This window comes from Pithys albifrons, chromosome 6 (genome assembly GCF_047495875.1).
Source record: "Pithys albifrons albifrons isolate INPA30051 chromosome 6, PitAlb_v1, whole genome shotgun sequence".
Lineage (NCBI taxonomy): Eukaryota > Metazoa > Chordata > Aves > Passeriformes > Thamnophilidae > Pithys > Pithys albifrons.
The window spans coordinates 2,879,362-2,904,547 of record NC_092463.1 but is presented as its reverse complement, the minus strand read 5'-3'; the positions used below and the strand labels follow the sequence as shown (position 1 = coordinate 2,904,547).

Genomic DNA, 25,186 nt, shown 5'->3' with positions numbered 1-25,186 from the left:
TGCAGGATTCTAATCCGGTCTCTCCACCCTCTCTGTGCCAAAAGGAGCAGGTTAAGTTGACTCTGTTCCTCTTGCAGCTCGCTCAGGATTTAGGGAATTTTTTAGTTTGCTTTGACTTGGATGGGGGAATGTGGAAACCAGGAGCAGCAGTGTCTGGGCTTGGAGTAACATTTTTGGCAGCCACCACTGTCTTTTGCAATTTATTGCAGGCTACAGTGAGGGATCCAGTGAAAGTTCTGGAAACTGGGAATACTGATGAGATTTCACAGCAGAACTGTAAGACAGAGGGGAAGAAAGGCTGTAGGCAGCAAAAAAGCTGTGGAACAAACCTTTATGTTATTAATTGTTTGGTTCTGAAGCCAAAACCTGGCACTCACAGCTCTGAAAAACTCAAATTAATAAGGTCTCTGCGTCTGTCTGGGCTTGTGGTCTGGCTTAATTGGGGCAAAGTTTCAGGGCTGCAGCCCCTCAGTGGGTGTTTCTTTCCCCCCCTCGAAGAAACAAACAAACAAAGAACTTGTTCTTCCCTTTGATCTGCTGATTTGCCAATAAAATTAGGCACGACTCAGGGAGCTAATTGCCTGCAAATTGGAGCGCCAGGAGATGGAGTAGCCAGAAGCTGCCGGTTCTTTGCCTGGTGGAAGCCCTGAATCCCTGGGGTTGGGACTTGAGGCTGTCAAATGGAACACAGAATTCCATGTGCTGCAAAAAATGGGGGGCAGGTGGTATTCTGGTGCCAAAAATCCAATGTAAATGGCACGGTGTTGTGTTGAGAGCTGGCCCAGCTTTGGATGTGCCTCTTGTGACACTATCTGGGGAGGAGCTGCGTTTTATGTCCCTAATATTCCATAGGTTTAACTCCTGTAAATATGTCCCTATACGTGCCTGGTGTTGCTGCAGAGACTTGGAATGGTTCTCCCTGCCCTGCCAGCCAAAATCATGGAATCCCAGAATGGTTTGGGTTGGAAGGGACCTTAAAGCCAAGCCCATCCCACCCCCTGCCACGGGCAGGGACACCTCCCACCAGCTCAGGGTGCTCCAAGCCCTGTCCAGCCTGGCCTGGGACACTTCCTGGGATGGGGCAGCCACAGCTTCTCTGGCCACCCTGTGCCAGGGCCTGCCCACCCTCCCGGCCAGGAATTTCTTCCCAATATCTCTATATTTTCTATCCATCAAAATGCCCTTCCTGCAATTTAAAAGACCCAAAAAAACCCCTCCAAAGACAGTAAAGATGCACTAAAGCATCTTTAACAGAGGATGGAAAACCCTGCATGTGTGGGATGGCTTGGCTGAAGCCTGGGGACTCCTTCCATAGTGGGAAGCAGCTTTCAAAGGGAATTGTGGTTGTCAAGTTTTCCCAGGGCGGGGCTGTGTGTTCCAGGGCTTTTGGTGCAGGAGGAAATCCAGCAAGCAGTGGATGCCCCAGCTCAGGTGTCCATCAGAAGGGTGGGAGCAGGGAGGTTCAGGCAGACAGGGTGTTTCTCCTCCAGCTCCCTGATTTCCTTCTGACACAAGGAGCCCCCAGCTCACTTTTGCTTGGAAATGGAAGTGCAAATCCCTGAGAACAAGCAATTGGAGCCATCACATATTTGATCCCTGCAGATGAGGATCAGCAGCTGTTTCTGGGATGGAAATACAAGAAATGCATGAGAGGCTGCAGGTCCAGCCTTAAAATTATGGTTAGAAATGAGGAAGGTTCAAAAATTCAGATACCTGGAGCTCTGTGAAGGTCCTGGATTCGTGGTGGGATGAACTCAGGGTCCCACCATACCAGGTAGTCACTGGGCTGTAGGTTTGCAGGGCCATCAGTTCTCCTGCAGAATCAAGCAAAATCTGTGTTTTCCATAGAAAAGAACTGAACCTTTGTGATGTGGAGTGTTTAAAACAAAAGGGCACTCGTGCATGTGGCTGGCAAGTCTTTGGAAGTGCCACTTCCCTTCGGAGCTCGGGCAAAGTGGTTCCCATTTAACGTGGTGGGTGGAGAGGCACTTTCTGCAGCAGTCCATGGACATGTCTGTTTTTGTAACACAGTTCTCCAGCTCCCCTCACCTTGCCCCAGATTACCTCCATGGGATTGAGAAGCCCAAACTTGCAATTGGAGCTCAACTCTGCAGTGAAAGGATGGCTGAGCCCCCGGGCAGGGACTATCCCAGGGGTGGGAATAACCCAGGCTGCTGACAGCAGGTTCCCAGGGGTGAAATAAGGAGTTTCCTGGTGCAGCAGCTTGTTTCAGGAGCTTAAACTAAGTGTGATGTCCCTCCTTGTGTCTGGCAGGCCCAAGAAGCTGACGTTGAAAGGCTACAAGCCCTACTGGTGCACCTTCAAAGATACCTCCATCTCCTGCTACAAAAGCAAAGAGGAATCCAACGGGACTCCTGCTCACCAGATGAACCTGAGAGGTAAGAGAAGCACGAGGTGAAGGAAGAGAAGCTGCTTTTTATTCCAGTAATAGGCTGCTCCTCCCGCATCTTGCTTTCCCACTGCTTGATCACCCTGGCATGTCATTCCAAGGTTGGATGAATGTGTTTAAAGGAATGAGGTGACTGGGTTTGGTAGAGTAGCACAGACTTGGACTTCTAGACAGTGTGATCCCACAGGGAAGCACCAACAGCTCCCCAGTGGCATGAGGAGACAACTTAACCATAGAATGGTTTGGGTTGGAAGGGACCTTAAAGACTGTCTCATTCCAACCCCTTGCCATGGACAGGGACACCTTCCACTTGCCCTTCTCCTTTTTGTCCGACTTACCCAAAAGGATTGAATGAATTCCTGTGGCAGGAAAAGAATTTAACCTGGAAAGAACCAACCACTCTCCTCCTCTGCTGCCTTAGATTATTTTCCCTCCTCTGCCCAGTGCTGGTTGGGAGCAGCCTCGCTCGAGCGCTCCTTGCAAGCCTCAGGTTTTTAAATTCCTACAGTTGCTGCTTTCCTTGTGTCAAGTTAAACATTCCTGCTCCAGCAGCCACGGAGCTGCAGAGAGAGCTCATTTGTTTTCCCCGTGGAGGCAGGAGCAGATGGGATGCCAAGCGACCTCGGGCTGCTGTCGGAGCAAGGCCCGGCCCGCAGGACCTTTTTGGGAGCTTTTGACAGATCTGCTGTGACGGCACTTTTAAGGAATCTCGGAGGCGGCGTTGAAGCGGCGCCCGGGAGGACTTGGCTGCTTCAGTTCATCACCCCCTGTGTTTATCCAAGCACTTGGAGTTCTCTCCAGACTCAGGGAGCGGGATGCTCACACCTCACCGCTCACTGTAGCAGCCAAAATCATGGAATCACAGACTGGTTTGGGTTGGAAGGGACCTTAAAAACCATCTTGTTCCAACCCTTGCCATGTGCAGGGATACCTTCCACTAGACAGGTTGCTCCAAGCCTCATCCAACATTGAACACTTCCAGGGATGGGGCATCCCATCCTTGTATAAATAACATACAGGGGTTTCAAAGTGAGAGTCAACACCCATCCAGTCACCTTTTCCTACCCATTCCTGAAAGGAAATGTTCTTCCTCCAGAGGGTGGTGGGCACTGACCAGGCTCCCCAGGGCAGTGGGCATGGCCCCAAGGCTGCCAGAGATGCAGGAGTGTTTGGGCAACACTCTCAGGGGCAGGGGGAGATTGTTGGGGTGTCTGTGCAGGGCCAGGAGTTGGATTGGATGATCCTTCCAGCTCAGCATATTCTGTGCCAATTTTGGGGTGTTTGCTGTCCATGGCATCCATTCACAAGGCCAGGCAGGATCCATGAGATTAATTCTGTAGCCACACATTAGCTTTGGCTTTGTTCCTTTCAAATCAGGTCTTGCTTTTTCCCCCCTGTTTTCCTGTCACTTGGAAAAAGAGACATCTGACATGGGTTTTGTCCCCGATGTGTGAGATGTTCATCCCATGGAAGATGTGCTGCAAAGCTTTGACAGGACTGAGACCCTTCAGTTGGAGAACTTTGCCTTTTCCCCCTCTTTTTCAAGCATAGGTCCTCACCCCTCTGTTAAACCTCATTGCAGGATGTGAAGTTACCCCTGATGTGAACATCTCTGGTCAGAAGTTCAACATCAAACTCCTGATTCCGGTGGCAGAGGGGATGAATGAAATTTGGCTGCGCTGCGACACTGTAAGTTTATCACTTGGACTGGCCACCTCTTCACTCTTTCCCCACCATCAGCTCGTGCTGAGGTGCTGTTAAGTAAAAAACAAATAGAAAATGCACTCCCCTGTGTCTGATCTCAGCATTCCAAATGCATTCCAACTCACTCACCTCTGAGTTTGGAGCAGAAAATCATTCCCTGCTCTTCCTTGGCTTAGTCCCATGGTTTTAGTCTATGCATTGTCTGTGTTTCTGCCCATCTTTGTGTGTGTTTGAGTCTCCTGGGGCTGGATGGGTAGTGAGGGCTCCCTGGAGTTGTATCTGGAGGGTGTGGTGGTCCCCCCACGGCTCTGACGGGCGCGGGTCTGTGTTTTGGGGGGCAGGAGACGCAGTACGCCAGCTGGATGGCCGCGTGCCGCCTGGCCTCCAAGGGCAAGACCATGGCCGACAGCTCCTACGGCATGGAAGTGCAGAACATCCTGTCCTTCCTGAAAATGCAGCATTTGAACCCCGACCCGCAGCTGATCCCAGAGCAGATCAACACAGACATCAATCCAGAGTGTCTGGTTTCTCCTCGCTACCTGAAGAAGTATAAGAACAAGCAGGTACATACTGGCCCAACCTGACGTTGGTGTTGGCGTTGACGTAGGCGTTGACGTTGACAGTGGCACTGACGTTGATGTTGACGCTGGCGTTGATGTTGGCATTGATGTTGAACATTGACGTTGGCATTGACATCGACGTTGATGTTGGCGTTGATGTTGACATTGATGTTGGCGTTGACATCGACGTTGACGGCGTTGATGTTGACATCAACGTTGATGTTGACATTGACGTTGGCGTTGACATCGACGTTGGCGTTGGATTTGGTGTTGGCGTGGACTGGACTGACTAGGCATGTGTTTTGGCAGTAGCTGGTGTTTAACATGACATGTTTTTGGATGTCCTCACCTCATGGGATGCACGTGGTTACTAAAAGGAGATGTGACCAAAGGGTGTGGTTTGGATGCAGCACCTGGGGATGGCACCCACCACCTGCACTGTGCCGGGCGCTCTGTGATGTGCACGGGCACAGCACAGGCAGCGGGGAATCTTTCATTGTAAATACATTTAAAATTGGGTTACATTTATTTGAAATACATTTTGGGAATGGTTTGGCCCCTGCTGATGAGTGGTGGTGGAGTGATGGGGTCAGCTGCCCCATTTCTCCCTGCAGCTGGACTCAATCCCCCGGTGCTGGGATTAAAGCCCCATTCCCTGCACAGAATCCATGGAGAAATCCCCAGGATCAGCAGAGTTGCAGTTGCTTGCAGTGCTTTATCCACACTTGGCTGAAATGCAGTTTGCACATTTCTCTCTTTGCTTTCCCACTGCTTCCAAATGCCAGTCCTCCAAACACTGCTTCATTTTTGAGTTGCTGTGACTCGAGCTTGAACTCCACGCTCCGTCTGATCCCTGCAGGACAGGGCTGAACTGTTCCCTGCTGGAAAAAAATGCCTGACTCTCTGAAAGATGTTATGTGTCAGAACAGCAGCAAGAAATAAGTAAAGCATTGCTCCTTGGCCTTTTGGTGACTTAAATCCTACAGCGCCTGGCTGCTGGCTGTGGCTGGATGCGATTTCCCCAAGCCCAGAAAAAGGCTGCAAGTCAGAGAAGCAGGAAAAACACAACTTTTTTATTGGCACAGCATGATGATTTCCTGGCAGTGGAGTTATATTTTATATAGCCCTTATTATTCTTCTGAATAAGCCTTTATATCCACTTGGATGGAGGAGAGGCTGCATAAATATACTATTTTAACATATATATGATATTTTCTGGGTTTCCGGTAAAACGGAGGCACCTGGAAAAATACAAGCTTGGAAAACTTGCTTACTGTGCAGGTATCCTGGTTATAAAAATAAAATCCATGGAATCTTGGGGATGGGCACGAGCCCTCGTCCTGATCCCAGCTGGAACAGCAGCCATGGTGCCAATGCCTGGTCCCTCACAGACATCAGCTAAACAGCAGATTTAGGATTTTCCTTCGCGGCCAGAGGCAGAGCTTGGAGGAACAGAGGATGTTTGCTGGGAGGAATGAGGGATGGAGGCTGTGGGAATGTGAGGAATTTGACCGCAAGGGTCTCTCCGTGGCCCCGGCACAGGGAAAGAGGAGGAGGAGGAGAAAGAGGAGTAAGAGGAGGAGGGGGAGATCGTGCAGCCCACAAACAGAATGGGAATTGGCAGTGGGCCTTGCTGGAGGATTTATCAGAAGCTCTTGGTCCTCCCTAGCCCCAAACTCATTTGGTTATGTTTGGCTCCACGTGGCCGTGCAGCAGAATAGGATTGGCAGGTTGGGTTTGGAAGCACCAAATTGTAAATGCAAATAAACAAAACCCAACCCAAAATATGCATTTTCACAGCTCTCAGGTGCTTTTGTGGGGTTTGGTGTTGGAGCCAGCAAGGGCAGGCCCATCCCTGGAAGCCCATTTGATGTTACCCTAAAGCATTTCTCTGCATATCCCCAGTGAAAGGAGATGGTGAGCTCTTGAGCTTCCTCTGCCGGTGAGTGGCCTGGAGTTTGTGCAGAGACACAGGGAGGAATGTGAGGACATGAACTCTCTTCCAAGCCAGCAGCTTTGCCCTCCCCTTCATCCACCAGCAGGTCCAGAGAATCACAGAATTTTCTGAGTTGGAAAGGATCCACAAGGATCAGATTCCAACTCCTGACCCTGCACAGACACCCAACAATCCCACTTTGTCCCATTGTCCAAACCCTCCTGGAGCTCTGGCAGCCTCAGGGCTGTGCCCACTGCCCTGGGGAGCCTGTTCAGTGCCCACCACCCTCTAGGGGAAGAACCTTTACCTGAAATCCAAGCAAAACCATCTCAGGACTAAAAGCAATGCCAGGACCCAGCTGGGATCATACCAGAGCTCCGGCAGGGCCGGCACGAGTGGTGGATCTCTGCTCACTTGTCCCTGCTCACATTCACTTTGGCTGCTTTTCCACCTAAGGAATTGTGCATGTGTTTGGTTTGGTTTGGTTTTTTTTTTGGCTTGAACTTTGGTTTGCAGTTAATTTACACTTTTCCTTTGCTTTGTTGCCATATTTCTGATTGCTTTTTTTTCTTTCTGCCTCCTTTTCGTTTGTTTTTTTTCCCATTTCGCCTTGCCATCTACAGCCAGGCTATGTAAGAGACTTGGTAAGTGACAGCACCAATAAAATTAAGGTACATTTAAAATAAAAATAATCTAGAACCCCTTTGGTTTAGAGAGCAGCGATGAAAACACTAACAAAACCTACACCCTCCCTGAGAAACCTGGGCCCTGGTTGGTTTTTATAATGGTCCCCAGTGATTTGTGCTGCCAAACTGGAAACCCTACACCACAAATTTGTCTCGTTGTTCACTCACATCCTGCGCCTTAAAATTCCCAGAGAGCCTGACCGGCTCTTTGCCTCCAGACAGCTCAGCTCTATAGTGGCTTTTATATGTCTGGAGGTGGGAAGCTCCATGTTTCTCTGCCATGGTCACAGGCTTTGAGCAGCCAGGGCTGAAGTAGGACCTTGGGGTAGAAGTCATTGATTATCCGCGTTCGGATCCGCGGCGGCTCCCAAGCGCCTCCCGAGCCGTTCCTGTTCGGGTGAGGTGCCACTGAGGGCCCCCCTTCCCTAAATCTGGTGTGTTGGCCGCCCACAGATCACGGCACGCATCCTGGAAGCCCACCAGAACGTGGCTCAGATGAGCCTCATCGAGGCCAAGATGCGGTTTATCCAAGCCTGGCAGTCGCTGCCGGAGTTCGGCATCACGCACTTCAACGCAAGGTCGGTGGGACTGCTGGGCTGGGCAGGAGGAATTGTGTTAACAAAAGCATGGGGTGTGTTAAATAGCACGGAATCATCATGAGCCAACAGTGTGCCCAGGTGGCCAAGAAGGCCAAGGGGATCCTGGCCTGGATCAAAAACAGCATGGCCAGCAGGCCCAGGGCAGTGACCCTTCCCCTGGACTCTGCCTTGGGGAGGCCACACCTTGAGTGTTGTGTTCAGTTCTGGGCCCCTCAGTTGAGGAAAGAGATTGAGGGGCTGGAGCGGGGCCAGAGAAGAGCAACGAGGCTGGAGAAGGGAGTGGAGCACAAGTGCTGTGGGGAGAGGCTGAGGGAGCTGGGGGTGTTTAGCCTGGAGAAGAGGAGGCTCAGAGGTGACCTCAGCACTGTCTGGAACTGCCTGAAGGGAAGTTCTGGCCAGGTGGGGGTTGGTCTCTTCTCCCAGGCACTCAGCAATAGGACAAGGGGGCACGATGGGCTCAAGCTCTGCCAGGGGAAATTGAAGTTGGAGAGCAGAAAAAACTTCTTTGCAGAGAGAGTGCTCAGGCATTGGAATGGGCTGCCCAGAGAGGGGGTGGATTCCCCATCCCTGGAGGTTTTTAAGGTGAGCTTGGCCGTGGCACTGAGTGCCATGATCTGGTAAAGGGACTGGAGTTGGCCCAAGGGTTGGACTCGATGATCTCGGAGGTCTTCTCCAACCCAATCCATTCTGTGATTCTATGAATCATCATGGAATGGGTTGGGTTGGAAGAGACTTTGAAGATCATCTCGTTCCAATCCCCTGCCCTGAGCAAGGACACCCTCATGCTCATCCTTACCTGGGGAAGTTGTGTTGGAACTGAAATCAAAGCATGAATTGCACTGATTTATAGAAATGATCATATAGATTAACTCAGCTGCTGAATTCCTGTGTACTACAGGCTTGATTTCATTAATCCCTCGCCCTGTCGCAGGTTCCAAGGTGGGAAGAAGGATGAGCTGATCGGCATCGCCTACAACCGGCTGATCCGGATGGACGCCAGCACGGGAGACGCTGTCAAGACCTGGCGCTTCAGCAACATGAAGCAGTGGAACGTGAACTGGGAGATCAAAATGGTGAGGTGGTGGTTTAACCTTGTCCTCTTCCCCTGCTCCTGTCACTAAGACAGGCACGACTCATAGAGTCATGGAATGCCGGAAGGGCTTGGGCTGGAAGGGATCCCAGAGACCATTGAGTTCCATGTTCCACTATCCCAGGTTGCTCCAAGCCCTGTCCAACCTGGCCTTGGACACTTCCAGGGATGGGGCAGCCACAGCTTCTCTGCCCAACCTGTGCCAGGGCCTGTCCACCCTCCCAGCCAGGAATTCTTTCCCAATATCCCCTCTAACCTTGCCCTCTGGTTCTGGGAAGCCATTCCCGTGTCCTGTCCCTCCATCCCTTGTCCCAAGTCCCTCTCCAGTTCTTCTGGAGCCCCTTTAGGTACTGGAAGGGGCTCTCAGGTCTCCCTGGAGCCTTCTCTTCTCCAGGTGAACCCCCTCCAGCTCTCCCAACCTGGCTCCAGAGCAGAGGGACTCCAGCCCTTGGAGCATCTCCATGGCTTCCTCTGGATTTGCTCCAGCTTTCCCATCACTGGATTTTGCTTAGGCATCAGAAAAAGCCGCTGAGTAAACCCAAAGATCAGGGAGACAGGGAGCAGTTCCCTTGGGAATGCCGGGGGTGACGCTGTGCTCTGGCACCGCAGGTGACGGTGGAGTTCGCCGACGACGTCCGAGTGTCCTTCATCTGCACGGAGGTGGATTGCAAAGTGGTGCACGAGTTCATTGGGGGGTACATCTTTCTGTCCACACGGGCCAAGGACCAGAACGAGAGCTTGGATGAGGAGATGTTCTACAAACTGACCAGTGGCTGGGTGTGAGCCCTGCCCGCCCCACACCTGGAGGAACCCCCATGGCCATATTAATTAATATTTAACTTTCCAAAGCTGTTCTTTGAGATAATGCTGCTTAATAAAGTAAGCTTGAAATGTATCTTTATTTTTTTTATCATTGGAATTTTTTTTTTGCATTACCAGACCAGTTAATCTGTGTGCACTAATGAGCACTTCTGTTAATTTGCTATAACAAGACCATGTCTGGGTTGTGCATCCAGATTCCGATGGGCAGATCAGGATAAGATTTAACTGACTTAAAACAGCCAGTTTTGGAACAGAACTCTAAGCCATCTTCTTGTAAAGCCATCCAGGGCTTAACCTATATGAAGTCTATTTTTCATGTTTAATGCATGAGTGTTTTATTTCCTTTTTTTGTGTGTTTTTATTCTGTACATTTGTCCTTTTTGGAGGTTGTTTAATTCCTAAACAGAGCTGCCATCTCTCCTCTCACACTACACACACCAGGACTGCAACAGGTGCCTGACATGACTTTTGTGTGGCCTCAAAGATGATCTTCTGTTAGTCTGTTATAGCTTGGTTTTGTTTGTTTAACTTGCCTTTTGATAATCATTTATATTGTCCTTTTTTTTAATTTTATTTGTACACCATATTGTATTATGACACTTTTAGTATTCACCAGCATAGTCACTGTTCTGCCTCTGATATGCAAAGTTTTTCATTACGATATGAAGTAAAAGGTCTATGAAGTAAAGGTTTTGTGTAACTAATGTAAAAAACACAAATTTTATAAAATTGTACAGTTTTTTTAACTAGTCTCACAAGCCAGCTAGAATATTGCATAGATCCTGTGTATCAGCAGTACCTAGAGGATGTCTGGAAGGGGTACGGGGAGAAACCAAGGAATAAAAAAAAAATCAAACCAAAAATACGATTTCAGTCCAGTGAATTTTTACCTTCAGTTAAAGGGGATTTCAAGGCTGGGCCACAACACCTCAAAACCTGATACTTGGGGCCAGGACTGCCCAGTTCATTAAGCTATTCCCACATTAATGCTAATGAGGAGGATCCCGTGCCCCACCTCATGCCCAGGAATAATCATTGTGCTCCAGTAGTCTGTGGTTTCAAGACTATGTACAAATGCATTTTATTTTAAATAAAAGTCAAATCTTTTATTTAATATTCAGCTGCTGCTCCGTTTCTGTGGTTTAACTGAGCTGTGGAAGGGCCATAAGCAACTCCCATAGGGATAGATCCATCCTGTGCCAGCCCTGTGCTCCCTCCTGCTGCTTTACCCTGAGCTTGCTGAAACAAAGGTCACCAAAAAGCAAAATAAGTCACAAAACCACAGAATATCCAAGCTGAAAAGGACCCACAAGTCATGGAATCCCAGAATGGCTTTGTTTGGAAGGGAACCTTAAAGCTCCTCACATAGGCAGGGACACCTCCCATTATCCAAGGTTGCTCCAAGCCCTGTCCAACCTGGCCTTGGGCACTTCCAGGGATGGGGCAGCCACAGCTTCTCTGCCCAACCTGTGCCAGGACCTCATAGACAAGAATTCCTTCCCAATATCCCCTCTAACCCTGCCATCTGGCAGTGGGAAGCCATTCCCCCTAGTCCTGTGCCTCCATCCCTTGTCCCCAGTCCCTCTCCAACTCTCTTGGATCCCATTCAGGTCTCTTAGATCCCAATCCATGGCCAGGCAGTCAAGTGTGGAAGCAGCCCAAGGAAGCAGAGAATCAGAATTTAGGACAAGCCCACTATTAAACCATGTCCCCACATGGCACATCCACATGTCTTTTAAATCCCTCCTGGAACAGGGACTCCACCCCTGCCTGGGCAGCTGTGCCAGGGCTGGACGACCCTTTCCATGAAGGATTTTCACCCAATACCCAACCTAAACCTCCCCTGGCAAAAATCACAGAATCACAGACTATTCTGAGTTGGAAGGGACCCACAAGGGTCATCGAGTCCAACTCTTCAGTCAATGGCCCACACAGGGGACTGAACCCATAACCTTGGCATTATTACAACCAAGTTTTAACCAACTGATCATGCATTCCCCCATTTCTGCACTGATCCCCTCCCTGAGTTTCCCACCAGGACAGGCTGCTCCATGAAATCCAGGGGAAGGGGTGGCCCGATGGTGCCGGGTGATTCCTCCCACTCCTTGTTCCCAACGCAAACTGGAGCGCGGCCGGGGCGGGGCTGTGCTCGGGACGTGCCAGGGATGCTCCCGATCCTGCCCCATGCCCACAGGCTTGTTCTTCTGGATGCTGGCAAGTCCAGGCAGCCCCAAAAGGAGGCACACGAATGGAGGGGTGGCGTGCACGCTCCTAGCAGGCAGCACCGGGATTTTGGCTGGATGCGGGAGCGGGTGAGGTGCGGCAGTGACTCTGGACCAGCTCCAGAGCTGGGTGTGTGAGGGGCATGGCTCGCTGAAAAATATTTACCTCCCATTTCCCAGCCTGAGGTTATGCAGGATGGGGAGGTTTAACGTGGATTGGGATGATGGGGGGAGGAGATGGATCAAATCCCCTCGGTCCGTCCGTCCCAAAGGGCTCCCTTTGGCTGCTCCAGGGTCTGAATTTGCAGCTGGGGGGGGTGATAAGGCAGGAAACGCTGAGCAGGAAAGCCGAGGAGGTCGGGAAGGGGCATGGGAAGGCAGAGGCTGCTGTCACCCACAGCCCTTCCCCATGTGGCCCCCCTGAGGATGGGAGCTGGGAGAAGCCGGGTGGGAAGCGCTGCAGGAGACTGGGAAGCAAGGAGTGGCTTGCAGGGAGTTCAAAGTGACCTAAAAGGTTTTCTGGGATCTTTCCTTTCTCCTCAGATGAAAAGATGCAAGTGAAAAGGAGCTGTTGGAGCAGAGCAGGGTGAAAAAAATAATGTGGTTTTCCTAAAATCTGAAGAAACAGCAGATAAAATACAGCATGGATGGGAACGGCCCCACACTGAGGATGGGCATGGAAATGAGGAGGAAGCAAGAGGAGAACGTTGGAAAATGGATTAAGGAAGGAGGTGGTACAAGGTGGAGCCTGTGGGAAGGAGTGGATGATCCTCCTCAGGGACAGGCAGCAAGGACAAGGGGGATCATGGCTATTTGTTCCATGCTCCTGAGCCAAAGGAAAATCAGGACATGGAGGGTGCAGAGGCTCTCCAGTGATGTGCTGGGAAGAGGTGTTGGATGCTGGGTGGGTTTGGGGGTGTTTGGGCATTAAACCCAAGAGCAGAGGAGAAGGAGAGTCTTGGCAAGCCAAGGCACTGTAAATCCCAATTCCCACAGCTCCAGGGCAGGAGGGAGACATGGAGGTTTATTCTGCTGACACTGCAAAATCTGACTGTGGTTGTCCTTTTGGGGAAAACAAAGGAGGAAAGCAAATTAAAAGCAAAACCAAAACCAAGGGGAAATCATCTCATGGGTGTCCACAGCCCCAGGAGCGACTCATTCTCAGGGAGGAAGAGCTGTGACTGTGTGGCATCCATGGCTACACTGGGGGAAAAAGAATTATTTCCAAGTATTTTGATAAGCACATGATGGGGAGGGAGATTCAGACCCAAGAGGGCTGCTCAAACCCCACTTGAACCAAAATAAGTGGCAGAGATGCCTGAAAATGGGACAACTTCAGCCTTCCAACAGCAGCAGGGCCAGGGGGATGGTGTTCCTCCCTTGCTGACCCTGTTCCTGGCCCTTGAGGGGCAGAAAAGGAAAAAATAAATCACTTTTTGGCAAGGTACTGATGCAAACCGGCTGCCAGGGTGAGAACCCACCTCTCTGAATGCAGGCAGGGGATTTGGATGCCTGTGGGAGCCAGGCATGGCCTGGGGGGTGGCTGGGATTCCTACGGAGTTTTAAGCCCCAAGTAACTTAATACCACACAGATGGGCAAGGCCTGGAGTGGGTTTAAAATGGGATCAGTAGAGTTTTGGATGGGGGAGAGGTTTGCAGACCCATAGAGGTTTTAAAACAAAGCAAAAGAGAAATATGTCCCAAAGAGGGCTGTGCCATGCAGCAAGGAGGGGGTGAGAGCTGGGTCTGGGGACATCCCAATGATGGGAATTGATTGAAAAGGGACATTTGGGAAGTTTGTTGGGTTTTGGGAGGCAGTAAACCTCCACCCCTGGAAGTGTCCAAGGCCAGGTTGGACAGGGATTGGAGCAAGCTGGGATAGTGGGAGGTGTCCCTGCTCATGGCAGGAGGTTGGAATAAGATGAGCTTTAAGGTCCCTTCCAACCCAACCCATTCCATGATTCTGTGATAACACAAACTGACCCCAAACCACTGCAAAAGGAGCCGGGTTATTGCCTACAACCAGGACACGTGGGTTTCCAAAAGCCCTCCCATTCCTCCCGCTGTGGGATGGCCCCCCAGGCACTGGGGCTTTCCTGTGGGAGGCAGGGGCTGAAGAAAACCCTTCAATTAATCCGTAGTAAACCCAAGCTGGATGAGTCATTTCAGTGTCTCAGGAAGCACATTGGAGACTTTCCAGCCTCCAGGCCGGGAAGGGGCTCCTGGGTGGCCGGCACCAGCTCCCTGGAGCTGACTGTGTGCAAAGGTACAGTCTCCCAAATTCCTGCTGCTCACACCGTGGGGGAATGCCAGAGCTTTGTCCGTCCTCATCCTGCCTTGTCCGACCCCTCTGAGCCCCTCGGTGGGTTGAGCATCCCAGGACTGGGATCAGCAGCCTCATTGCCCTGCCCTGCCCCAGGAGAGGGACCCTCTGAGGGCACTCAGGACCACCAGGGATTTACCTGGCATTGACTGGGGATACAGGAAAGCCAGACCTGGTGTGGGCACAGCCAGCCAGGATCCGGCCCAGAGCCAGAACCACACACTGATGTGAGCTGCCTGCTTCAATCTGGCTGCACTTCCCAGGTGTATTAACCCTCATCTCTGAGGCAGGAAGGGATGGTGAAGATCCAAAGCCCTCAGTGACAGCACCAGAAGCAGTTTAATTGGTCTAATTAAATTCTGACTGATCAGTGACTGTGCTCGCACGGCTCAAAACCTTTCAGGAAACCAATGGGGGGTTTTATTTGTTTGCTTTCAGTCTCACAAAAGTCCTGTGTGCTTTTATTTGCAGCACCGAGGCACTAAAGAGATAAAAGATCCATAAATATCTGCTGGGTGTTATAGATTTTTAAAAAATTAAGTGCCTCCCTGCTCGCAGCTCTTCCCGTAAGCACCAGTGCAATGCAGCTTCCATTGGCATTCCAGCCTTCCTTTGAAATTCCCTGCATCCCTCCAGCTGTTCCACATATTTCAGGCTTGAGTTGACCCTCAGGAACTGCTCCTTTGGTTTCCTTTAAGCTCTGCCTGTCTGGTTTTTGTAACTCCAGAAGGCAAACGGGGACTTTTCCCAGGCTGCAGGTCTGTGATCCCCTTGGGAATCAAACCTGGACCTTCCTCATGTGGGAAGGTGAAACGGCAAACACCAGTTTAAGGAAAATTTGAAAACCCAACATGCCAAAAATTCATCCTGAAAAAGCTTCCAGGGAGCTCATGTCAGTTTGATCAGCATTTGATCTGATCCCTGGAAGAGGCTGTGGAGCTGCACTTCAGGAGTTTTCCTTTTTTTAGCTTGACACAGGAGCAGTAAAATATTTTCTTAAATCCCCAGCGACTCTGAAAGGCCAATCCCATATTTCACAGTGGCTCAAATATGCAGGAACCTGTCAGATATGGAAATAATTCAGGAAATTTTCCCTTTGATCCCTAGTTAAGACAAAGACCTGGTAACAGAGCTCCCATGTGCTGTGGGCTGCTGGTGAAGCTGCAGATTCCCAGCTGGTGGGAAGCCTCTGGCTGGAGGAATCCCACTCCCCCTCCTCTGAGAATGCAGCAGTTTGAGCAAATAAAGCATTTGCTCTGGGTTTTATTTTTGGCTTTTAGTCAACAGCTGGTCAGTCCCTAATGAGCGAGCTGGGCTTTCATTTCCTGCCTGGAAAAGGGGTGAGAAATGGGAGAGGATCTGGATTAGAAATTTGACTCACACCAGTAATCCCATCTGGGAGTTGCTCCCACCAGTCCGTTGCCTGGGGACACGTTCCAGAGGGAGGCACTGGATCAGCTCAGGGACAAATTCAAAGGGACATAGGGGAGTCTCAGGGGTTCCCAGAGAAGGGGAATATCTCTGATCCCAGGCTGCCCAAGGAAAGGCATCACATCCCACCACACTGCCCTCCTAACTGGGCTCATGGGACAGGATGACAGTGGCTCTGTTGTTCCTCATGTGTAACTCCATAATCATAGAATTCCAGGATGGTTTGGGTTGAAAGGGACATTAAAGCTCATCTTTTTCCACCTCTTGCCATGGGCAGGGACACCTCCCACCAGCCCAGGTTACTCCAAGTCCCATCCAGTCTGGCCTTGGACACTTCCAGGGATGGGGCAGCCACAGCTTCTCTGGGCAACCTGTGCCAGGGTCTCACCACCCTCAAAGTCAGGAATTCCTTCCCAATATCCCACCTAAACCTGCCCTCTTTTCCACAACTTGTTTCCTTTCAACGTACCTGGCCCTCTGAGCTCAGGTGTGAGCTCCACTCCATCAGTGGGAGGGGAGATGCTGAAGCAGCCCATCCAATTCCTGCTCACCCAGGAGGCAGGGATGGAGAGACCTCACCTGGGACACTTGGGAAAAATCATGTTCCTGATTTCCTTGGTGGCTCTCAGATTTAGGCAGGAGGGCAAAGACGTGCTGTTCCCTATTGGTGACACTGAGGAAAGAGTTTGGTGTGTTTTGCTCTTGCCCTGATGTGGCAGTGAGGGCATGGAGACCTCTTGAGAATGGCAAACCTGGGAAGGACCCTGCCCATCCTTCCAGCAGGGCAGAGCTGCTCCAAGGCCCCCATCCATGTTGTGTCCCATGGGGCCACCCCAACCCCCTGCAGCACTCCAGGCTGGGCACAGAGTGGCTGGAGAGCAGCCAGGCAGAGGGACCTGGGGTGACTGAGGGACAGGAAGCTCAACAGGAGCCAACAGTGTGCCCAGGTGGCCAAGAAGGCCAAGGGGATCCTGGCCTGGATCCAAACTAGCGTGGCCAGCAGGCCCAGGGCAGTGACCCTTCCCCTGGACTCTGCCTTGGGGAGGCCACACCTTGAGTGTTGTGTTCAGTTCTGGGCCCCTCAGTTGAGGAAAGATTGAGGGGCTGGAGCGGGGCCAGAGAAGAGCAACGAGGCTGGAGAAGGGACTGGAGCACAAGTGCTGTGGGGAGAGGCTGAGGGAGCTGGGGGTGTTTAGCCTGGAGAAGAGGAGGCTCAGAGGTGACCTCAGCACTGTCTGGAACTGCCTGAAGGGAAGTTCTGGCCAGGTGGGGGTTGGTCTCTTCTCCCAGGCACTCAGCAATAGGACAAGGGGGCACGATGGGCTCAAGCTCTGCCAGGGCAAATTGAAGTTGGAGAGCAGGAAAAACTTCTTTGCAGAGAGAGTGCTCAGGGATTGGAATGGGCTGCCCAGAGAGGGGGTGGATTCCCCATCCCTGGAGGTTTTTCAACTGAGCTTGGCCGTGGCACTGAGTGCCATGATCTGGTAAAGGGACTGGAGTTGGCCCAAGGGTTGGACTTGATGATCTTGGAGGTCTTTTCCAACCCAATCCATTGTATGATTCCATGAGGCACCACATCTGATTCACATCATCTCACAGCTGGAAATCCTGTGTCAGACACTTCCAAGGATATGGCCCCACATCCGGGGAGCACGCCTGGAACTCGAGGGGAGCCGCAGGGTCTGGGTGGTGGCTGTGAGTGCTTTATCTCCTGGATGTTTTTCCTCTTCCCATAAACAGTAGGAGCAGATGGGAACATGAGATGGACTGGGAAATGACCGAGGGGGAGGGAGAGGGGTGTTATATCTTCAAAAGCACCAGAGTGCTGGATCCTGGAAGAGAACTGAATTGAGAAGAGGGAATTTCACTGCAGGCAGAACAAGCTGAGCACCAGGGAAAGCACCAGGTGAGAGCTTTGAACATTTTCCTGGCCCCAACTGCCCCTTGGCACCCACAGCCAAAGCCTTGGTTATCCCAGATGTCCACACAGCCTGGGAATGAGAACATCTGGAACCTGCACTTCCGGAACTGTTCTTCAAGCCCTCTGTGACCAAGGCAACCCCCATCCCTTAATGACACCGTTAATTAAGCAGAGTTAAAAAATAGCCCTGCAGGATTTCCTGCCTCCCTTCCAACTATACCACAAGGTAAGAGGAAGGAGAAGCTCATAAAGCAGACTTAAGGGAAGATGCTCTGTGGAGTCCAGGGTACATCCCAGATTAAGCATTTTCCTTTCATTTTGAGCGATCCCTGTCCCCCCCTGCCCAGGCACACCTGGAGCACAGCTCCCCTTTCCCAACCCATGTGTATAAGCTCTCCAAGATCCACTGGGCTCCATTAAATTCAGGTCACTAAATTCCCTGGAAGCTCCCAGGCCGTGGGGATGCAGGCAGTGACAGGGATCTCATCCTCTGCCCGACTGCAGGAGTGGATCAGACATGGAGCAAGCTGAAATCTGGTGTGTAATAACTCCACCTAGAGGGAAAAGGGATGGAGGGGAGAGACAGGACACAGCTGAGCATGTTCCCAATTGTCTGTCTGGCAGTGAGGAGGGATCATGGCCTGGACACAGGGATGGCCACTGGGACAATCCCAGAATGGTTTACATTGGAAGGGACCCTAAAGATCATCTCGTTCCACCCCCTGCCATGGGCAGGGACACCTCCCACCAGCCCAGGTTGCTCCAAGTCCCATCCAACCTGGCGTGGGACACTTCCAGGGATGGGGCAACCACAGCTTCTCTGGGCACCTGTGCCAGGGCCTGCCCACCCTCACAGGGAGGAATTTCTTCCTAATATCCTATATAATCCTGCCCTCTGGCAGTTTAAATGCTCAGTCCCATGGGTGTATCCAGCACCATCAGCTCCCAGTCACCCCACAGACAGCTTGGATCTGAAAGCTCACCTGCCCCTTTCCACCCCCAGGACCAAACACCCCTTACTGGTCTCACACAGGAGACTCGTGGCCATTCCATGGACAAGTCACGAAATCCTTCACTCAGGGCATTTTCCTCCATGCTGGCACCTGGAGTTTGACTCCTCATCGGCACTTCCCAGGGCATGGACATCTCCATGGATGGGTCACATAGCTCAGAACTGGGGGGAAATCAGAGCAAACACATAACTCATCATGTTCCTGTGCTCTGATACACCCAGAGCTAAAAATATCCCCCAAATCTGAGTGTTTGCTCTCCACAACCATGTGCTCTGTCTTTATTTCCTTTTTTTTTTCAGTAGCAGATCCATCTGCAGCTGGGTCAGATACAACAAAAGCTGGGAAGCGCCTCCTGTCTCATCCAGACTCTGCCTATCTCCAGACAGAACCAACTCCACCAGAGCTGGGGTGGGTTGCCCACTGTCCCCCCACTATGTGCAATGGGAGGGGGGTTCCTCTGAAGGGAAATTTGAGGCTGTTCTTCCTCCTTGTGGTTTAATCAGCACTAAGGGATGAGGGATGGAGCCCTTCCCACTGCTCATCCCACCAAGGTGGCAATTTTGTCCTCAGGTTTCAGCTGACCTGATGATGTAGGATGGGCCCCACAGCTGCACAGAGTCCCTTAAATGTATCCCCCACCATCCCTGGAAGGAGAGGATGAGAGATCAAGGCTGTATTTCCTTTGGGGAAGCTTCAATCCTGAATTTAATGGAGCTCAGAAAAATACAATCTTTGGGAAATACAGTAAGATGCTCCTTAAGTGTCCCACTGATGGGATGTCAGGTGACAGCACATCTGCAGAGACAGCCACCAGACAAATGTCACCTTGGTGGAAGGGAAGCAGGTAAAACCTTCTATTTATTCACTAATCCATCCAGGAAAATGGCTTATGGAATCCACAGTGTGCTCATTTTGTACAGAAAGATCCATCACCAGGAGTGCTCTGCCTGTGCCTGATGATCCTGCAGGGATCCCAAATCTCTGGTGTCACCTGCAGTGCACACACCTCTGTACCTGCAGCATTTTGAAGCACCATTTGGGCTTCATCCACCACATCTCAGCCAGACTTGTGATCTGATCCCAGCTCTGATTTTTTGGGATGAGTTGGTGTTATCTTACTTCCCATGAAACAGCCACATCCAAAGGAGGGTGACAGCCATAAATAAGTTTCTTCCTGGAGCTTTTTTTGTGTATCTTTTAAGCTCAGACTTGGACTCCACACCAGGATATTTGAGCATTAATGAGGTGAGGTGTTGTCAGCCTCAGGCAGGGATTTTCTCCATGAATAAAAAAGTAGCTCTGGGGACATGAGCAGGAAAGATGAGAAACCCTGAAGACACCAAACACTTTCAGTCTCCATGGATGGCAGGCTTGGGGCTGCAACACACCTGTGGTTCCCAACACTTCCTCTGCAGTTAAATTACATTTGGCTGCTTGGATAATGATGGGATAATTATTTCCAGCGAGGCAGACACAGTCCAGACACACTTCTCCTTCCATAACTGCTCAAGCACCATCCCAAGACCCAAGGAAATGTCATTTCCCAGGTCCCAGGGGGCAAGCTGGATGGCAGCAGAGCTTTGCCAGGTTTCCTCTTGACTTTATTAAATTTCTTGTTATCCATCTGCAGGAAACACTTAAGGGAGATGAAGCAGCATCTTTTTTTTTTCCCAGGGGTTGAGCAGGCACTGAGTCCTCTGCAAAATCCAGGTGCCCAGAGCTGGTTTATGCAGCTCTTCACACATTTCCACCCCTCAGGGTTTATTGGTGGTTGAATGCAGCCCTGTCTATGAGAGATTAAAAAGAACCAAAGAGGCTGGTCCCCGGGTATTCCAAGCCCTGAGCATGTTTCCAAAACAGAACATAAACACTTTTATTGTGGAGAGGATTTATTCGGTCTTCCTGCCTCGTGTCAGGGAGCCAAAGGGAAGGAGAGCACTTTTCCCCTCATAAAGCAGGGTGTGTTCGAGCTCAGACATTGACATCAAGCAAGTGCATGGCTCCTTTCCCATCCTTCTGACTGTCCTGCTGTCAGGAATTTTCAATCTCCCTGCTTTGTGACTGCCCTGTTCCAGTGCTGGAAAATACGGAGCAGCCAGAGGATATCACTGGGCTGGAGGAGGTTTTTTTTCCCTGGGGAACAGAATGTGCTGCAGTGGAACTGGTGAAAGGGGAGATGTGGAAATGTGGAAACCACTGGGAATGTGTTACTTCAACTTTCCCCTTGCTCTTCAGCAACCAAATCCTGGCCTCAGAGGTACTGGGAAGATTTCTCTGTGGATCCTCCCTGGCCCTGGTAAGAATTACAGAACTCCCTGAGCTGGAAGGGACCCACAAGGATCAGATTTCAACTCCTGGCCCTGCACAGACACCCCAACAATCCCACCCTGTCCCTCAGAGCATTGTCCAAACACTCCTGGAGCTCTGGCAGCCTTGGGGCCGTGCCCACTGCCCTGGGAAGCCTGGTCAGTGCCCACCACCCTCTGGGGGAAGAACCTTTCCCTGATATCCCACCTGACCCTGCCTTGGCACAGCTCCAGCCATTCCCTGGGCACTGTCCCTGCTCACCAGAGAGAAGCAGCAAAGCCCATTTCAAGTGCTGACTCAGCAAACTGGCTGATGCCTGATCCAGCTTTTCCATGTTGGACACACTAATCAATGAAATTGTCCTGTTGGAGCAAGTCCAGAGGAGACCACCAGGATGATCAGAGGGATGGAGCACCTCCCTGGGCCCCTCAGTTCAGGAAAGAGATTGAGGGGCTGGAGCGGGACCAGAGAAGAGCAACGAGGCTGGAGAAGGGACTGGAGCACAAGTGCTGTGGGGAGAGGCTGAGGGAGCTGGGGGTGTTTAGCCTGGAGAAGAGGAGGCTCAGAGGTGACCTCAGCACTGTCTGGAACTGCCTGAAGGGAAGTTCTGGCCAGGTGGGGGTTGGTCTCTTCTCCCAGGCACTCAGCAATAGGACAAGGGGGCACGATGGGCTCAAGCTCTGCCAGGGGAAATTGTAGAGCAGAAAAAAAATTCTTTGCAGAGAGAGTGCTCAGGGATTGGAATGGGCTGCCCAGAGAGGGGGTGGATTCCCCATCCCTGGAGGTTTTTAAAGTGAGATTGGACATGGCACTGAGTGCCATGATCTGGTAAAGGGACTGGAGTTGGCCCAAGGGTTGGACTTGATGATCTCGGAGGTCTTTTCCAACCCAATCCATTCTGTGATTCTATGAAATGCTGAGAAATTGGGATTGTTCAGCCTGGAAAAGAGAAGGCCCTGGGGTGACCTAACTGTGGCCTTCCAGCAGCTGGAGAGGACTACAGGAAAGACAGAGAGGGACTTTCACAAGGGCCTGGAATGGCAGGATTCAGGTTGTTTCCCTACTCTGGTTTAGACTCTTGCTCCTACAACATCCACCTGCAGAAAGGTTTGCCAGCACCTGTGGTGGTAAATAGGACAGCACAGGTCTCCAGGACTGACAAACCCAACCCTGCTGGGGCAGGGCAAGAGGTTTAACCAAAATAAATGATTCTTTTCCTCATTTTTCAGCATTCCATGCAGCACAGGAGCTCTGGAGGTCGGGAGCTGAGATGCACACACAGAGGTTTGCACTGCTCAGCTGTTGAACCCCACAGGCCAGGGGGACCTTCTGGGTCGGGATGTCCCTGCAAGGCCATCGCTGGAAATTGGGAAGATGCACCTGGATAAGGGTTGTACAAAAGTCTCCGTATTCCCAGTGCAGGTCCAGGATCTCTGCTCTGAATCTCACCGGGGAGAACTGGGCTGACCCCGTGTGGTCACAGCCTTGTTATGGCACGATCTGGGTTTTAAGAAGCCTCAACTTGCCACATTTACTTATGTATATAGAATCATAGACTGGATTGGGTTGGAAAAGACCTCCAAGATCATCAAGTCCAACCCTTGGTCCAACTCCAGTCCCTTTACCAGATCATGGCACTCAGTGCCACGGCCAAGCTCAGGTTCAAAACCTCCAGGGATGGGGAATCCACCCCCTCTCTGGGCAGCCCATTCCAATCCCTGAGCACTCTCTCTGCAAAGAATTTCTTTCTGAACTCCAACTTCAATTTCCCCTGGCAGAGCTTGAGCCCATCGTGTCCCCTTGTCCTATTGCTGAGTGCCTGGGAGAAAAGACCAACCCCCACCTGGCCAGAACTTCCCTTCAGGGAGTTCCAGACAGTGCTGAGGTCACCTCTGAGCCTCCTCTTCTCCAGGCTAAACACCCCCAGCTCCCTCAGCCTCTCCCCACAGCACTTGTGCTCCAGTCCCTTCTCCAGCCTCGTTGCCCTTGTCTGGCCCCGCTCCAGCCCCTCAATCTCTTGCCTCAACTGAGGGGCCCAGAACTGAACACAACACTCAAGGTGTGGCCTCCCCAAGGCAGAGTCCAGGGGAAGGGTCACTGCCCTGGGCCTGCTGGCCACACTAGTTTGGATCCAGGCCAGGATCCCCTTGGCCTTCTTGGCCACCTGGGCACACTGGTGGCTCCTGTTGAGCTTCCTGTCCCTCAGTCCCCCCAGGTCCCTCTGCCTGGCTGCTCTCCAGCCACTCTGTGCCCAGCCTGGAGCGCTGCAGGGGGTTGGGGTGGCCAAAGGGCAGGACCTGCACTTGGCCTTGGTGAACTTCATCCCATTGCAATCAGCCCATCTCTCCAGTCTCTCCAGATCCCTCTGCAGAGCCCTCCTGCCTTCCAGCAAGTCCATCCATAAAATCTTTCCAGCAAGGAATAGGCACAATGGAGGGAGTTAAGCTGAACTCTGCCATTCTTCACGCAGTGGAGATGCATCCACACTCCCAGTTTCCCTGTTCAACCAGCCAAAGCAGTCCAACATAATGTTCTTGTTTATCCTGGATGGGACATTACCTGAAGGGAAGTTCTGGCCAGGTGGGGGTTGGTCTCTTCTCCCAGGCACTCAGCAATAGGACAAGGGGACACGATGGGCTCAAGCTCTGCCAGGGGAAATTGAAGTTGGAGTTCAGAAAGAAATTCTTTGCAGAGAGAGTGCTCAGGGATTGGAATGGGCTGCCCAGAGAGGGGGTGGATTCCCCATCCCTGGAGGTTTTGAACCTGAGCTTGGCCGTGGCACTGAGTGCCATGATCTGGTAAAGGGACTGGAGTTGGACCAAGGGTTGGACTTGATGATCTTGGAGGTCTTTTCCAACGCGATTGATTCTATGATTCTATTCCCAGTCCTCTTAATCCCTCAAAACAAAGGAAATAAACAGAGAAGGGATAGGAGGGGAAACTCACACTTGGTTTGTGCATTTCCCTTGCAATGAAAGGTTAAAAGTTGCAGTGACTCCCCCTGGCTCCAGCCCGGGAGCTTCGCCCCCAGATTTTGGGTGTGCCTGAGCCCAGGGAGGTCGGAGTGTGTGTCATCTGGTCACTCTGGGCCTGAAGAAGTCAAAAATAAGGAATGTTGATTGTTTCCACGGTTACAGAGTGATTCATTCCGAGGGTAACGTAACGAGGGAGACACATGGAAAATGAAAATCATGTCTCAGAAGCATTTTGTGCAATTATTGTGCTCACCAGTTGTCCTGCCCTGAGCCACTGACCTCAGTTATTCATAAAACAGTCTCTTGAGATGATCTCAAAGTTGGGGTTTTTATTGAAAAGGAAGAAAAACTCTCACTCATGATCTCTCTCATCCCTGGAGGCCAAACAAGGCCCGTCCCAGCACAGGTCTTGTCCAAGGGGAGAGATGGAGCCTCCAAAAACAATCCCAGAGAGATGAAAATTATCAAAGCAAGGGCCTGGAGGGACAGGACACAGGGAATGGCTTCCCAGTGCCACAGGGCAGGGTTAGATGGGATATGGGGAAGGAATTCCTGGCTGGGAGGGTGGGCAGGCCCTAGCACAGGTTGGGCAGAGAAGCTGTGGCTGCCCCATCCCTGGGAACGTCCAAGGCCAGGTTGGACAGGGCTTGGAGCAACCTGGGATAGTGGAAGATGTCCCTGCCCATGGCAAGTGGTGGAACGAGATGATCTTTTAATCTCTCTTCCAACCGAAACCATTCTGTCATTCTATGACTCCCAAGCCTCTCAGGGCAAACATCTCAGCCTTCACGCCCCTTAGGCAGGGTGACTCGGGAGCTGAGACCGTGGCAGCCTCGCCCTTCCTCCTGCCGAGCCCACGGGGCGTCCTGTGAGGGTGAAAAGGCTCTGCAGGCCTGGGGGCGGCGGGACGAGAAACAGGAAATGTATCACCCCTAACCCGCGCCCGCCATCTTGGCCCAGCCCTCAGGGCGGGAGGGGCGTGGCCTGCCCGAGGGCGGGGGCGTGGCCAGACGGTGTGACGTCACGGGCCAGGGGCAGCCGGAAGGTCTCGCGGCCGGCGCCGCGCGCTGGGTGGGCGTGGTTGGGGGGAGCCGATTGGTCGGAGTTCAGCCACGGTCGGCGGCGATTGGCTGCGAGCGCCGGAGGGCGGGCACGCGCGCGCGCCGGGCCCAGGCGGGGCCACGCCC

The 25,186-nt window shown here is 51.8% G+C and overlaps 1 protein-coding gene across 5 annotated transcripts in view; it reads left to right on the top strand.

Annotated features, from left to right (window-relative positions):
• Positions 1–10,915, top strand: part of FERMT2 (FERM domain containing kindlin 2) — a 56,321-nt gene extending 45,406 nt beyond the window's left edge. For 3 of the 5 annotated variants that reach the window (XM_071557230.1, XM_071557232.1, XM_071557234.1), the window contains 7 exons: positions 2,275–2,399; positions 3,993–4,099; positions 4,456–4,677; positions 7,234–7,254; positions 7,750–7,874; positions 8,827–8,968; positions 9,595–10,915. In XM_071557230.1, the coding sequence (XP_071413331.1) occupies positions 2,275–2,399; positions 3,993–4,099; positions 4,456–4,677; positions 7,234–7,254; positions 7,750–7,874; positions 8,827–8,968; positions 9,595–9,768 (916 nt within the window). In that variant the 3' untranslated portion in view covers positions 9,769–10,915. The remainder of the gene's footprint in view (positions 1–2,274; positions 2,400–3,992; positions 4,100–4,455; positions 4,678–7,233; positions 7,255–7,749; positions 7,875–8,826; positions 8,969–9,594) is intronic. The other 2 variants (XM_071557231.1, XM_071557233.1) reach the window with 1 other exon arrangement.
• The last annotated feature ends 14,271 nt before the right edge of the window (positions 10,916–25,186 follow it).